This window comes from Mauremys mutica, chromosome 21, assembly GCF_020497125.1.
Source record: "Mauremys mutica isolate MM-2020 ecotype Southern chromosome 21, ASM2049712v1, whole genome shotgun sequence".
Taxonomy (NCBI): Eukaryota; Metazoa; Chordata; order Testudines; family Geoemydidae; genus Mauremys; species Mauremys mutica.
The window spans coordinates 22,894,778-22,909,717 of NC_059092.1; the positions used below are offsets into that span (position 1 = coordinate 22,894,778).

The window sequence follows — 14,940 nt, forward strand, 5'->3', positions numbered from 1 at the left end:
GGTAGGTCTCCCCATTGACCACCACCTTGCGCTCCCACTGGGGATCCGAGGGCCTGAGCCCAGGAGACTCCACGCAGACATACACGCCGGGGCCCGGAGTGAGAGCCAGTCTGCCACCCCGCCCATCTGGCTAAACAGCTGTATGGCCTTGGGACCCAGGAAGGGGGCTAGACACTGGAGCCTTTCCTTTCTCTCATGGTCCTCTGACTCCTTCGATCTCAGCTCCAATTCCATCTATCTCAGATCCACCAACGGGGAACCCGGTGGAGACCCGCCTGCTGGTCAGGTACACGGGTCTCCAGGACACCGGGCTGCTCCCAGCCTCTCTTGTGGCCTCAGCCGGGTCAGGAACCGGTGTGAACCCTGGGGCTGCCTGGCTGCTCCCAGCCTCTCTCGCGGCCTCAGCCGGGTCAGGAACCGGTGTGAACCCTGGGGCTGCCTGGCTGCTCCCAGCCTCTCTCGCGGCCTCAGCCGGGTCAGGAACCGGTGTGAACCCTGGGGCTGTCTGGCTGCTCCCAGCCTCTCTCGCGGCCTCAGCCGGGTCAGGAACCGGTGTGAACCCTGGGGCTGCCTGGCTGCTCCCAGCCTCTCTCGCGGCCTCAGCCGGGTCAGGAACCGGTGTGAACCCTGGGGCTGTCTGGCTGCTCCCAGCCTCTCTTGTGGCCTCAGCTGGGTCAGGAACCGGTGTGAACCCTGGGGCTGCCTGGCTGCTCCCAGCCTCTCTCGCGGCCTCAGCCGGGTCAGGAACCGGTGTGAACCCTGGGGCTGCCTGGCTGCTCCCAGCCTCTCTCGTGGCCTCAGCCGGGTCAGGAACCGGTGTGAACCCTGGGGCTGCCTGGCTGCTCCCAGCCTCTCTCGTGGCCTCAGCTGAGTTAGGAACCGGCTCCTTAGAGCGATCCTCATCTTCCAACTGAGCAATCAGCTGTGCCTTAGTGAGCTTTCCAATGCACAGCCCTCTCTCTGCACAGCTCTACAATGTCCTTCTTAAGGAGATGGTTATAGGCCATCTCCACGCTGTTCCCAAGTGGTCACAGACTCACAGGCCTGTGCTGTCTCAGCTCCCCCATGGTCCCTGGGAGGAACCACTTCAGTGCAACAGCCTTCTCGGGGGTCCACTCTCTCTCTGGGCTGAGCCGTAGGCTCCTCCGCCTCCTGGAACCACACCTCTCTGAGCCTTCAGCATGCCTGTCCCCAGGGCCGGTGCAAGGCTATTTTGCACCCTAGGTGAAACGTCCACCTTGCCCCCCTCCTCCCCTCGGAGCATCGCTTATTATAAACTTTAAAAAACGAATAGTCGTGTCAAAAAAATGTTGGGCACCGCTTTTTGGCACCCCCAAATCTTGGTGGCCTAGGCGGCCGCCTAGTTCTCCTCGTGGTTACACCGGCCCTGCCTGTCCCTCAGACTCTCAGGCCTGTGCTCTCTCAGCTCCCCACGGTCCCTGGGAGGTTCCCCTTCAGTGCAACAGCCCATCTCGGAGGTCCACCTCTCTCAGGGCTGAGCCTCTGCCTCCTGGAACCGCACCTCTTGGAGCCTCCAGCACGCCCGTCTCTTGCTAATCCCCCTTCGTTTTACTCTTCTCCAGTCACTTACTGCAGGATGTGTCCACGGGGTGCAGTTTATCCCACCACTGCCACCAGCTGTCATGGAGTCACCAGGGCGATGCTCTGGAACTATTCCCTATGAAGCCAGTAAGGACTCTGGGGGAGCCTCCTCTCTCTGAGCAGACTGTCTCCAGGGCAAGAAGCTTACACAGCTTTGACCTTCCTTGGACTGACATCGGAGCATTCAGCATCCTCTGCCCCACCGTGCACTTCCCGCAGCAAGTCCGCCCAGGCGGGGTCCTGGGGAAGCCAGAGGGCCCTGCACCCCAACTCCACAGTCAGACATGACTCTCAGCCAGCCGGTAAAACAGAAGGTTTATTAGTCAACAGGAACACAACATAGGGCAGAACTTGTTAGCACAGAAATCAGTGACTTTCAGCCAAGTCCATCTTGCAGGGAGTGGGTCTCAGAGCCAGGGTGCTGGTCCTCTCCCTGAGCCCGATGCTTCTAGCTGCCTGGCCCCTACCCTGCCCGCTCCTCCTCCTCAGGCCTTTGTCTCGCTTCCCGGGCCAAGAGTCACCTGGTCGCATCCCCCTCCTGGGTCTCAGGTTATGAAGAAGTGGCCATAGCACCCATGCACGCAGATGGAGCAACCCCTACAAAAGTCACATATGCTTAATCCCACCACCTAGACATTGGTGCAATACACAGGGAAACGGAGGCACACACAGCATCCATGCAAAATAGTACCATAGAATTATAGAATCTCAGGGTTGGAAGGGACCTCAGGAGGTATCTAGTCCAACCCCCTGCTCAAAGCAGGACCAAACCCAACTAAATCATCCCAGCCAGGGCTTTGTCAAGCCGGGCCTTAAAAACCTCTAAGGAAGGAGATTCCATCACCTCCCTAGGGAACCCATTCCAGTGCTTCACCACCCTACTAGTGAAAAAGTTTTTCATAATATCCAACCTAAACCTCCCCCTCTGCAACTTGAGACCATTAGTCCTTGTTCTGTCATCTTCTACCACTGAGAACAGTCTAGATCCATCCTCTTTGTAGCCCCCTTTCAGGTAGTTAAAAGCAGCTATCAAATCCCACCTCACTCTTCTCTTCTGCAAACTGAGGTCCCTTCCAACCCTGAGATTCTATGATTCTATGATTCTATGAAACTAAACAATCCCAGTTCCCTCAGCCTCTCCTTATAAATCATGTGCTCCAGCCCCCTAACCATTTTTGTTGCCCTCCAATTTTTCCACATCCTTCTTGTAGTGTGGGGTCCAAAACTGGACACAGTACTCCAGATGAGGCCTCACCAATGCCAAAAAGAGGAGAATGATCACCTCCCTTGATCTGCTGGCAATATACAGCCCAAAATGCTGTTAGCCTTCTTGGCAACAAGGGCACTCTGTGGACTCATATCCAGCTTCCTGTCCACTGTAACCCCTAGGTCCTTTTCTGCAGAACTGCTGCCCAGCCATTCGGTCCCTAGTCTGTAGCAGTGCATGGGATTCCTCCGTCCTAAGTGCAGGACTCTGCACTTGTCCTTATTGCACCTCATCAGATTTCTTTTGGCCCAATCCTCCAATTTGTCTAGGTCCCTCTGTATCCTGTCCCTACCCTCCAGCATATCTACCACTCCTCCCAGTTTAGTGTCATCTGCAAACTTGCTGAGGGTGCAGTCCACACCATCCTCCAGATCGTTAATGAAGATATTGAATAAAACCGGCCCCAGCACCGACCCTTGGGGCACTCCACTTGATACCGGCTGCCAACTAGACATGGAACCATTGATCACTACCCATTGAGCCCGACCATCTAGCCAGTTTTCTATCCACCTTACCATCCATTCATCCAGCCCATACTTCTTTAACTTGCTGGCAAGAATACTGTGGGAGACTGTATCAAAAGCTTTGCTAAAGTCCAGAAATAGCACATCCACTGCTTTCCCCTCATCCACAGAGCCGGTTATCTCGTCATAGAAGGCAATTAGGTTAGTCAGGCATGACTTGCCCTTGGTGAATCCATGCTGACTGTTCCTGATCACCTTCCTCTCCTCTAAGTGCTTCAGAATTGATTCCTTGAGGAATCCCCACTCTGTCAAGCAGGGTCTCACTGCCCTGTGTCTCGGGGGGTGGGTTAGAAAGTGCCGGGTCTCACTGCCCTGTGTCTCGGGGGGTGGGTTAGAAGGTGCCGGGTCTCACTGCCCTGTGTCTTGGGGGGGTACCAGAGGGCTGCTGTGTCTCAGGGGTGGGGTACAGGCAGGGCCGGCTCCAGGCACCAGCTGAGCAAGCTGGTGCTTGGGGCAGCCAAAGGGGAGAGGCGGCACGTCGAGCTCTTCGGCAGCAATTCGGGGGCGGGTCCCTCGGTCCCTCTCGGAGGGAAGGACCTGCTGCCGAAGAAGAAAGCGGCGCGGTGGAGCTCCGCTCTATTGCCGCTGATCGCAATCGCGGCTTCCCCCCACCCCCCACTGCTTGGGGCGGCAAAAACCCTGGAGCCGGCCATGGGTACAGGGAGGGTGCTGGGTCTCACTGCCCTGTGTCTCGGGGTGGGGGGTACGTGATGGGTGCTGGGTCTCACTGCCCAGTGTTTCGGGGGGGGGCACGGAGGGTACTTGGTCTCACTGCCTTGTGTCTCGGGGGTGCAGGGGGCTTCTCGATGGGTGGGTTAGGGGGTGCTGGGCCTCACTGCCCTGAGTCTTGGGGGAGGTGTGTGTGGGGGGGGGGGCTGGGTCTCACTGGCCAGTGTCTCGGGGGTGCGGGGGGCTTCTCGATGGGTGGGTTAGGGGGTGCTGGGCCTCACTGCCCTGAGTCTTGGGGGAGGTGTGGGGGGGGGGCTGGGTCTCACTGGCCAGTGTCTCGGGGGTGGGGGAAGGGGGATATTGGGTCTCACCGCCCTGAGTCTCAGGGGGGCACAGAGAGGGAGCTGGGTCTCAGAGCCCAGTGTCTGGGGGGGTGGTGCACGGGGAGTCCGCACTGGCCAGTGTCTCAGGGGGGAGTAGGGGGTGTCTCAATGGGCAGGTTTCGGGGGTGCTGGGTCTCACTGCCCTGAGTCACAGGGGGGCACAGAGGGGGTGCTGGGTCTCACTGCCCTGAGTCACAGGGGGGCACAGAGGGGGTGCGGGGTCTCACTGCCCTGAGTCACAGGGGGGCACAGAGGGGGTGCTGGGTCTCACTGCCCTGAGTCACAGGGGGGCACAGAGGGGGTGCTGGGTCTCACTGCCCTGAGTCACAGGGGGGCACGGAGGGGGTGCTGGGTCTCACTGCCCTGAGTCACAGGGGGGCACAGAGGGGGTGCTGGGTCTCACTGCCCTGTGTCTCAGGGGGGCACGGAGGGGGTGCTGGGTCTCACTGCCCTGAGTCTCGGGGGGGCACGGAGGGGGTGCTGGGTCTCACTGCCCTGAGTCACAGGGGGGCACAGAGGGGGTGCTGGGTCTCACTGCCCTGTGTCTCGGGGAGGGGTGTAGGGGAGTGTAACGAAGCAGCCTTTGGTGAGACACTACTGAGAGTATCGATTACTTAGAGCAGGGCAGTCACAGCCCTAGGCTGGGGGTTTCTCCACTTCTAGGCATCACCGAACCAGCCAGCCAGAGGGGACTTCGGTTTCACCCCACTGGTTAACCAGAAGTCACACAAGCAATTCCCTTAGACACTCCAGTCTCCCAGTATCACCACCAGTGCACTCGTCCTGGGGATGAATGGTTATGAAAACCAACACCCCAGTAAAAGGAAAAAGGTTCTTCTGATTCCAAACGACCAAGCCCCAGACCCAGGTCAATATACAAATCAGATCTTGCCCACAAATCACGCTGTTGCCAATCCTTTAGAATCTAAAATCTAAAGGTTTAGTCATAAAAAGAAAGACATGTAGAGCAGAGCTAGAATTGGTTAAATGGAATCAATTACATACAATAATGGCAAAGTTCTTGGTTCAGGCTTGTAGCAGTGATGGAATAAATTGCAGGTTCACATCAGGTTTCTGGAGTACATCCCCCGCTGGGATGGATCATCCAGTCCTTTGTTCAGAGCTTCAGTTTGTAGCAAGGTTCCTCCAGAGGCTAGAAGCAGGATTGAAGACAAAATGGAGCAGTTTTCAGGGCCTTTTGTATTCTCTGCCTGTGGAAGGACACCCCTCCGTTCTTATTGTGGAAAATCCCAGCAGCAAGATGGAGCCTGGAGTCACATGGGCAAATCACATGTCCATGCATGACTCAGTGTGCAGGCCTACGCCATTATTTACAAGTTAGTTTGAAAGTTCCCAGGAAAACTCAGATGTGGATTGTCGTCTCCCAAAGTCCATTGTCAGTTAAGTGTTTCTTGATTGGGCACTTACTGAGAATAGTCCTTTCTCAAGAAACTGAACAAATGCTTTGCTGAGGCTACTTGGAATCAAACATTGAGATACAAGTACATAGCCCATAATACACACATACAGACAGCATAATCATAACCAGCAAATTGCAACCTTTTCATAGACTTGACCTCCTTTGTACCAGATTTGGTGCAACTATAGGACCTTGGTTGCAATAATGATCTCTACAGTCACAGTTCATGCCAATAATGTCACGGGGCTGCTGGGTCTCACTGCCCTGTGTCTTGGGCATGGATACAGCGGGCTGCTGTGTCTGACTGCCCAGTGTCCCGGGAGGGGCTTTAGGGGGGTACTGGGTCTGACTGCCCCATGTTTGCAGGGGGGAGCCAGCGTTGCAGAGGCCCGAGGTGCTGCGGGATTTCTCCTGCTCGTCATCCAGCGCCAGCAGCTTCGGCAGCGTGGTGGAGGAGAACGAGGGTGCTGACGATGACACGGGTGTGGTAAGTGAGGCTGGAGCTTGGCACACTGGCCCCTTTCCCTGCCCTCCCAGCCTCGGGCTGGAGGGGCCCTTACTGCACAGGGCAGGTCCCTGCTGACCACGGGGCACTGGGGGGGTGGGGATCGCAGCCTGAGTGGGAGGTCCCTGTCAGCTGGGCCGGGGGGGGGGCTCGGCTGCTGGGGGGGACCCAGCATCCTCAGCTGGGAGGAGGCTCTGATTCTCCCAGGAAGAGCCCATTGCCAGAGCTCATCAGCCGGGGAGTGTCTGCCTTACTGCCCCCCATCCCTCTCCTGTGTGTCCTGCAGGAGAGCCAGGCCTCGGGGACGCCTCACAAGCGAGACTCCTTCATCTACAGCACATGGCTGGATGACAGCCTCAGCACTGCCAGCGGCGGGAGCTCTCCAGGTACCCAACCCAGTGCGGCCCCAGCCACCGCCGGCCCCAACCCCCCCCCCCCGTCCCCTCCGCCTTTCCTCTGTGCCCTCCCCTGGCACTGCCTCTTTGAGATCCTCCTGATGCATCTATGGGGCAGGAGCCTGGCCTCTGCCACAGACTTTCCACTGCCCCGGACCCCAGCCATGGCGGGAAGGGGAGCCGAGTGCCCCCCCACACCTCCCAGTTCACACCATACCATGGCACAGCGACCCCTGCTGTAGCCCCTCAAGCTTCTGCGTTTGCCTTGTGTCCGCCTGAGAGCTGTGCACCTACCTTGCCAGCGAATGGCTCTGGGGATGGGCAAGATAGCCTGGCTCTGGGGCTGGTTGCGCCAAAGGGGCAGGTGATAATCACTAGCTCTTGTATAACATGTCAAAGTGCTTGGGCACTCAGATGCCATTAGCAGGGGGATCTGAGTCTCCATTTTACAGATGGGGGAACTGAGGCACCCAAGTTCACACAGCAGGCCCCTGGCAGAGCTGGGAATAGAGCCCAGGTCTCTTGAATCCCAGTGTAGTGCACTGTCCACTAGGCCGCACTGCTTTCCATGCTGGGTGGAGAGCTGGGGGGTGGGGCATACACACAGTTTGGGGAGTGGAGCCTCAGGGGCCCGTAGCATCAGGAAAAGAACTGCAAGGGTTGAAACTTTCCAGCTGGCTGGAAATCTTCCTGCTGCCAGCTGGGCAGCCTGCTCAGGGGGGCACTAGAAATGCCACAGCAGGGAGATGCTGCTGGTGGGGTGTTGGCGGAAAGGCAGAGCCCTGAGTTCAGGCCACGGCAGGGCTGAAGCTGCCGTCTCTGCTCACGCTGCTCTAGGCCGCTGGAGATAGCACAGCCGGGAGCAAGCACAGCTAGCTGGTAATGCGAAGCACGCTGGCTTTGGCTTCAGTGTAGCCAGGTTCCTTTGTGCCTCTCGGGAAGCGTCAAACAGCCTTAAAGGGAAGCAGAAATGGCGCCCAGTGAAGCCTGCATGTGCAGGGGGCTTCCACTGCCAGTGAAACACTGGCATGAGGCCTCTGTACCTGCCCTGCTCCCAGCCAGGGCAGGGCGGGAGGCACCCCAGGGGTGGATCAGGCTGTGGTCAGGGCCGTTGCCCTGCAGCTATTCTCTGCTCCCCAGAGGGCTCTGGGAAGCAGGGCATAAGTTAGAGCAGCCCCAAGGGGGCAGTAATTTACACCGGGTGCCATGCAGGCCTCTGCGTGGCTCCATTAGAAGAGGAGCACTCAGAGCCCCCATCCCCTCCCCCATTCCTGCCCAAGCTCTGGCCTGGCCGAATGGGAATCAGTCCCCTGTGTCGTCCATTATGAACATGGCTCCACCACTTGCCTGTGCACCAGGTCTCTGGCTACTAAGCATCAGCATTTAGTTCTCCCGGCCGTGCTGGGAACTTGCGTCTCGCATCCTCATCTGACTCTGCCTTCCAGGCCCCTCCCAGTCTCCCCAGCCAGAGCCCAGGAAACCTGGAGACCCTTCCTGTCCGGAGATCAAAATCCAGCTGGAGAGGTCTGAGCGGCACACGCCCCACCTGGTGAGTGCGCTGGGGCCAAGGGCCAGGGCCTGGGGAGAGGCCAGTGGGCATTTACATGCAGGATGGGGCCTGCGCGCGAGGGGGGAGGTTAGAGGGACTCCAGTGCTCCCCTGAGGAGCCCCCACTACTCAGCACCTTGACACTGTCACGGCTTTGCAGAAGAGAAGCCGTGTCCATTCCCCTCCCCCACCTGAGAGCCTGGCGCATAGAGGGCCAATTCCTGACCCTCTCTCCCAGGCCTGTGACCGTGGCGCCATGCCCCCGTGCCCCCAGTTCTGGGCGGCCTTGCCCGTCTAGCTGTGCCCCCTGTGCAGGACGCGCTGAGCCCTCCATCACCCCTGCTTTGGGGCATTGGCCAGCAGCAGCGGAAGGGGGTGCATGGGGGCGGGGGCATTCTCCAAAGCGCTCAGCAGGGACTGCATGCTCCCCTCCCTTCCCCCGGGGGTGGCTAGCACCACTGACTGCAAAGGAGCCACCACAGACCCAGCTCTGGGCACTCCACCATCCTGCCTGTGGCAGGTCTGGGAGCCCGAGCGTGTCCCTGGTCTGGGGCTCCAGAGATCCGCACGGAGATGCATGCAGCTGTCGTAGGCTCAGCACCAGTGGACAATGCTTTGCCCGCAAGGAGACAGCTTTTGTCCAGATTCCCTGGGGTCAACGTGCAGCCCGTGGCCTGTGGGTCAAATGCTTCTAACTCACCCTTATCCCAGATTTGCCTGAGAGTCTCCGCCTGCTCCTGCACTCAGGGCTGGGCCACGTTAGCCAAAGGCACCAAGTGCCTTGGTCCCTGCTTGCAGGGCAAGGGGCAGCAATCCCTGAGCCAGGAACAGCCACTCGCTCTGGCCTAGCCAGCGTGCCAGACACAGAACTGGCAAACCCTTCCGTGGCTGGGCTGAAGCTGCACTCAGGCCACGTCTGCCCCAGGGCTGGATGAACCCCGAAGCGGTGGCTCTCTGTGGGTTGGTTTGTGACCCCAGTATTGTGGTTAATGTCCCCGTCTGTGTGTCTGTCCATGCAGAGCTGCTAGTCCCTCACCTAGTCTCCGTGGACGTGCATCCCCCAAAGGTCAGCACCCTCAGTCCTGCCTAATTTGCTGGAGCCTGGGGCGGGATGGTTATGCGGGGGTGGGCAGGGCTTTGCTGGTGCCTGGGGCGGGATGGTTGGGGGATGGCAGGGCTTTGCCAGAGTCTGGGGCGGGATGGTTATGCGGGGGTGGGCAGGGCTTTGCCAGAGTCTGGGGCGGGATGGTTTTGGGGAGGATGGCAGGGCTTTGCCGGTGCCTGGGGAGGGATGGTTATGGGGGGCAGGGCTTTGCTGGTGCCTGGAGAGGGACGGTTGAGGGGGCGGGCAGGGCTTTGCCGGTGCCTGGGGAGGGATGGTTATGGGGGGCAGGGCTTTGCAGGAACCTGGTACAGGATGGTTATGGGGGGGGTAGGTCTCCTCCTCCTGCTGGGAGTACAAGCGCCCCCCCTCGCCCCCCGGGATTTGGGCTCTGCTATGTGCTGGGGGTGGCACTTGAGCCAGGCCCTGGGCCTTTGGGCAGCTGCCTTGTGCCATGTCAGCAGCCGGCCCAAGAGCGGCTGAGCCAGCTCTGAGCTGCCCTCTGTGTCCGGGGTGGGCCGAACTCCTGGGCTGCCCCAGTCTTGCCCCGTCCATGAAGGACGCGATGGAGGGCAGCACATGCTGTAGATTGCCTGTATTGCTTCCTCAGTGCTCCTGGGCAAGGGGTTTCCAGGCCCCCCAAGGGGATCCCCATTGCACCTGTTAGTCCCAGTTGACAGCTGGCACAGGGTGGCTGGAGGGCGAGAAATCCCCCACTCACTGCCTGGAATCCTGATTTCCCAGCCCACGCCAAGGGCCTAGCTGGCACATGGCCTGTGCTCTGCCCAGGACACAGAGCTCTCTCCACGTGTGCAGAAACCGCAGGGCTCTGAGACCTGCCAGCACCGGGGCAGGATGTCACCACAAGGTCAGCTGGCAGATGGATCATTTGTGGGGTCCCTTCTCCTGTTGGGCCGTGGTCTCCTCAGATCTTGGGGCACAGATTGTGTTTCCCCATGTCCCCGTCCCTTCCGCCTCCGTACCCATGGTTACCCCCGTCTCTGTTCTCCCCCAGCCTGGAGAAGACGGGGATTCTTACGGCCTGTGCCCAGCGCCCTTGCCCCACTCTCCTTCGCCTGCAGCACCCACACAAGAAGCACAAGCTGAAGGGCTTGAGGAGGGCCCCGACCTCTGTCACAGCTGAAGACGACTGGCCTATCGCTGAAGCCAGCAGCCGAAGCCTGTGGCCTAAGATGGCCAGGCCAGCTCCCTCCTTCCCTTCCCACAATGCGGCCAGGCACTGGCTGCCTGAGAGCCGGTGCTGGCACACTGGGAAGGTCCCACCACATGGCTGAGGAGGATCAGGCCATCCGCCCGCGCCCAAAGCCTCTCCCGCAAGCGATCGAGGCCTTGGAAGAGATTGCTGGTGGCCCTGCCCGTCGTGTCCCCAGTCCCCACCCAGAGCTCGGATTGCTCGGCACTTTCCTGATGGGACATGCGGTGCCAGACACATCGTCCTTGCCCAGCCCTTGTACCCTGGGACGTGTCCTGCAGCCCAGGGCACCTGGCAGCCTTGAAGGAACCTCGCCAGAGAGGAAGCCATTTGTACCCAGGCACTCGGCTGCCAGGAACGATGCCATGGTGTGTTAGAGCCCAGCCACTCCCCACTGATGGGCCAAACACCCGTGGCAGCTAGACTCCCCAGCCCCCACCTCTCCCGGCCAGCTGTTCCCCGTTCCCCACATTGGCCAGTCTTACCCTGTGAGCCGCCTCAGGGCCGTCCCTGGGAGTCTGACCCAGCCCCGGAGGAGGAAGGGTGGCACGTAGATGGTATCTAGGGTGAAGGATGCCTGTCACTGGAAGAGCCCAGGATAGGGAGGAGTCCTGGGGGAAGGAGGGATTGGGAGACTTGGCAAACTAGAAGTGGGACCCTGGTCCAAGGGAGAAGGTCTGACCCTGGCCCTGGCCTGAAAGGCCATGCCTCCAACTGTGCACGTCCAGCCCCCCTGCAGCGCTCCGACAGGCTGGCCGATCTCCAGCGGCAGGTGTATATACCCCCCTCTACTCCCGTCTGTACACAGCCACCTAGCATGGCCTCGAACAGCAGCCGTGGCGCTGGGCTGATGCCCAGGGTGCGGAGGAAAGAGCCGGGCCTGGAATGGCTCTGCCCTGCCAGAGGGAGGGCTGCTTCACCACCGCACACCAGTGAGGGTGTGGCCGGCCTGGGCATGGAGGCAAAAGCCGGGGAGGTCTGTGCCCCAGTGCCGTGGGACACTAGCCCAGACTTTCAGCATCCCCCCACTGGCAACACAGGGCTGCGCAGTGCCCCTCGGCAGGGTCCCCTCGGTCTGGCACCTTATGCCCCAGCTGCTCCATGAGCCTGGCAGCATGGGGGGGGCTTCACCTGGGCCCCAGCACAGGGGCTCCCTGTGCACACTGCTCCCCTCCTGCCCTTAGTGATGCCCATACACTCCACAAACACCACTGTCGCTCTGACTCGTGGCCAGCCGGGGGCGCCCCAGCCCCCACTCTGTTCTTAGCACCCTGGAAGCAGAGTCCTGCGGAGAGCAATGGGGCGCTGCGGGCCGGGTGAGGCATGCGAATGGCTGTGTGCCTTCAGCCTGGGGTCTGTGAGAGAGCTCGGCTGCATTCGGCCTCACGACTGCCCAGCTCTGGGGCACCCAGGCCTGACCAGAATGGAATCAGAGCGTGTGTGAACCCAGGACTGGGCAAACGCCTGACGCCCTTAGAGTACGTTTATCCCAAAGAGCCATGGCGACTGACAGACCCATTGCAGCCACACAAGTGAACCCCGGCTCCTGCTGCAGGCGGCTGGCTAGCTAGCTGACATGCTGCACCAGTAGCCCAGAGGCAAGGGAGGTTCGACAGGCCTGGGCAGGAAAAGCCGATTCATTTTTTCAGGGATTTTTTAAAAATTTATTTTTTTCCTAGAAAGCTTCCTGCACTATTTTTTGGTTTTTGTTTTTGATGAAAAAAATGACCCGAAACCCCTGAATGGTGAGTTTTCACAAACACCTTTCTGGTCAAATTTCCAATTTTTTGTGAAAATATTTTAACCCAGAAATGTTCCATTTATGTTTTTTCATTGACAGACCGGAACATTTTGACTAAAGTGACGCAGGGGTGCCAGGAGTCCCTGAACCTAGCCAGCCCTCCCCCCCCGCCCCCCCCCAAAAAAAAACTGGGCAGGGGGAAAAATATTACCAAAATAAAAATTTTCCACCCCAAAAAAATCATTTTGCTGAAAAATACCTTTTTTGTTGGAAAAAACACATTTTTGGGGGAAAAGTCTGCCAGCTGTGATATTAACCTCTTCTGTGCCACTGCCCAGGGTCACGGACAGCACATGATGCACTACAAACAGCAGACCTATGCTGCTCTCCAGAGCAGCTTCCTGGCTGCCACAGGGGTCACCAGCCACGCCGAGTCCATTAGCTCCTGAAGTAGGATGACCTTGGTGTGTAGGCATGGGTCTGTTTTCATGTGGGGGCATGCACAGCACATTGTAAAAAAAAAAAAAATTGAAATGGCTTCCTCTGCGGGCAGGAAGGTACAATGCCATGATGTGTATGTATTTAATTTTAAACTGCCTACTGTCTATGTAATATAACGATGCTGTGAACACCCAGGGGTATTTTATGTCTGTGTTGTATTCATTTTTTTAAAGCGACATAAAATGCATTGGATCCAATTCTAAATTAATGTTCAGAAACTACTTTTTTTTAAAATCCAAAATTGTGTTTGTGTTTCTGGTGACATATGTATAAAATAAAGTTCTATTTATCGCTATTGTAAGATGATGCTCTTTGCAAAAATGATTTTTAGGCTACACAGGTTGGAAAGTAAAATGAGCCCCCTGTGCAGCTCCCAGGTGGGTTTGGGGAGCAGGGGGCCAAGGACCAAGGCATCTGGCCTGGCTCTGAACCATCCAGCCAGGGATGATACTTTGCATAGCTCAAGGATCTCAGCTGGGATGGGGTAAATCCCACTCCAAGGCAAGGCTACACCACATGCCCAATTTCTCAAATTGTGACACTGATGCAGATAAAGGATAATTTTTTAAGGTGCTCCCTGATTTTGGTCTCTCACCTGAAGCACCTTGGCCCAGAGCCATTGAGGCACCTCATTCCATTGACATCAAAAGCAGTTAGGAGGAGTGATACATTTGAGGCTACAGGCCCTTGAGCCTTGTTTCCGAAAGGGCCAGCTACCTCCCCGTTCCCACTGAACTCAGTGAGGTCGCACCTCTGCAGAGCAAGCCCCAGGCATCTCGTTGTCAGTCAGGCTCAACCCCCACGTCCCCTGCTCTCCTGCCCTCCAGGGGGCTGTGCTGCAGCTGCTAGGCAAAGCTACCTCGCCGTGTGCCCTGAGCCAGCGCAAAGGGGATGGAGTCGGGGCGGGTCCCCACCCCTAGCTTCAGCCATAGCAAGACAAAGTGTGTGGGGGCCAGCTGCAAGCCAGCGCCCGTGACCCCAGGCTGGGACCCAGTGACTCCAGAGCACCAGGGCCAAGCCGAGCTCAGCAGCCACATGGCCGAGCGCATTGCTCCCCGCAGGTGTCCGGGTCAGGGGGGTCCCACGAGCTGGACTTCACTGGGTTCCTTCCTGCTCTTCTTCCCCCCCCCCCCCCCCCCGGAAACAGCTGTCCCCGTGCTCGTCCCCGCCGGCCTCTCCCCCGGCCAGTGTCAGCTGAGGCCCAGGATCAGGCCTCACAGGGGACCAGTGCATAGCTGTCTGCATGGCACCTGCTCGGCTTTGGGGCCTTGTCCTTGGGATCCTTGTCCTTGCTGGTGCCATGTTCCCAAGAGCCACTAGATGGTGCCATGACCCTATTGCTGCAGGCCTGGCCTTGTGCCCAGGTGGCCTGTGGGGTGTGTCCCCTGCCAGGGCTGTGCTGGCCCGGCCCCAGCCCCAGCAGCCAAGGAGGTAGGAGCAGGGGCACGGGCAGAGACAGAGGGTCCCTGGCGGCCCAGCAGGGACAGGAGCTGCACAGCAACAGGCCGGGTTGCAGGGGCAGCAAAGGGTACAGCCTGCAGAGCGAGCCCTGGGAAACAGGCAGCTCCCAGCTGAGCCAGACATCTCTAGCCAGACATCATCACAAAGGTGGTTGAGCGCCTGCATCTCACCTGACCTGTAGTCCCAACCTCCCCCCCTTTCCAGCCATTAGGGACAGTTGCTCTAGACTGTGTTAGGAATGTAACCAATAATCAACCCGGTCTCTCCAGAAACCCCTAGGAAACTGAATGGAGCATCCTACCGCTACACTAGACTTCAATAGCTTGGCTTAAAAACTCTCCAAAAAGGTGCCAGTCTCTAACCCACTTATGGGGCCTTGGCTTCTTCTGACAAGAGACTGCTCAGCTGGCTGGGAATTTTGCAAGGCAGGCAAATACATTCCTTTTTAATCACAACCCAGTGCAGGATTCAATCCCAGGTCTCCTGGGGGGCTAGTGGAGACAAGGACTTTGAAATACCCCAGTCTAAACAGAGCCCTGCCAGATGCCAGAACAAGAGATGTTCCCATTCATTGGACCTGCAGAGGGGGAGGTTTAGGTTGGATATTAG

General features: G+C 58.5%; 1 protein-coding gene across 3 annotated transcripts in view; it reads left to right on the top strand.

The window, feature by feature from the left end:
* LOC123354277 (RAP1 GTPase activating protein) overlaps positions 1–13,171 on the top strand; it is a 172,573-nt gene extending 159,402 nt beyond the window's left edge. For all 3 annotated transcript variants that reach the window (XM_044996127.1, XM_044996125.1, XM_044996126.1), the window contains 5 exons: positions 6,232–6,352; positions 6,657–6,756; positions 8,211–8,314; positions 9,333–9,379; positions 10,431–13,171. In XM_044996127.1, coding sequence (XP_044852062.1) covers positions 6,232–6,352; positions 6,657–6,756; positions 8,211–8,314; positions 9,333–9,341 — 334 coding nt within the window. In that variant the 3' untranslated portion in view covers positions 9,342–9,379; positions 10,431–13,171. The remainder of the gene's footprint in view (positions 1–6,231; positions 6,353–6,656; positions 6,757–8,210; positions 8,315–9,332; positions 9,380–10,430) is intronic.
* The last annotated feature ends 1,769 nt before the right edge of the window (positions 13,172–14,940 follow it).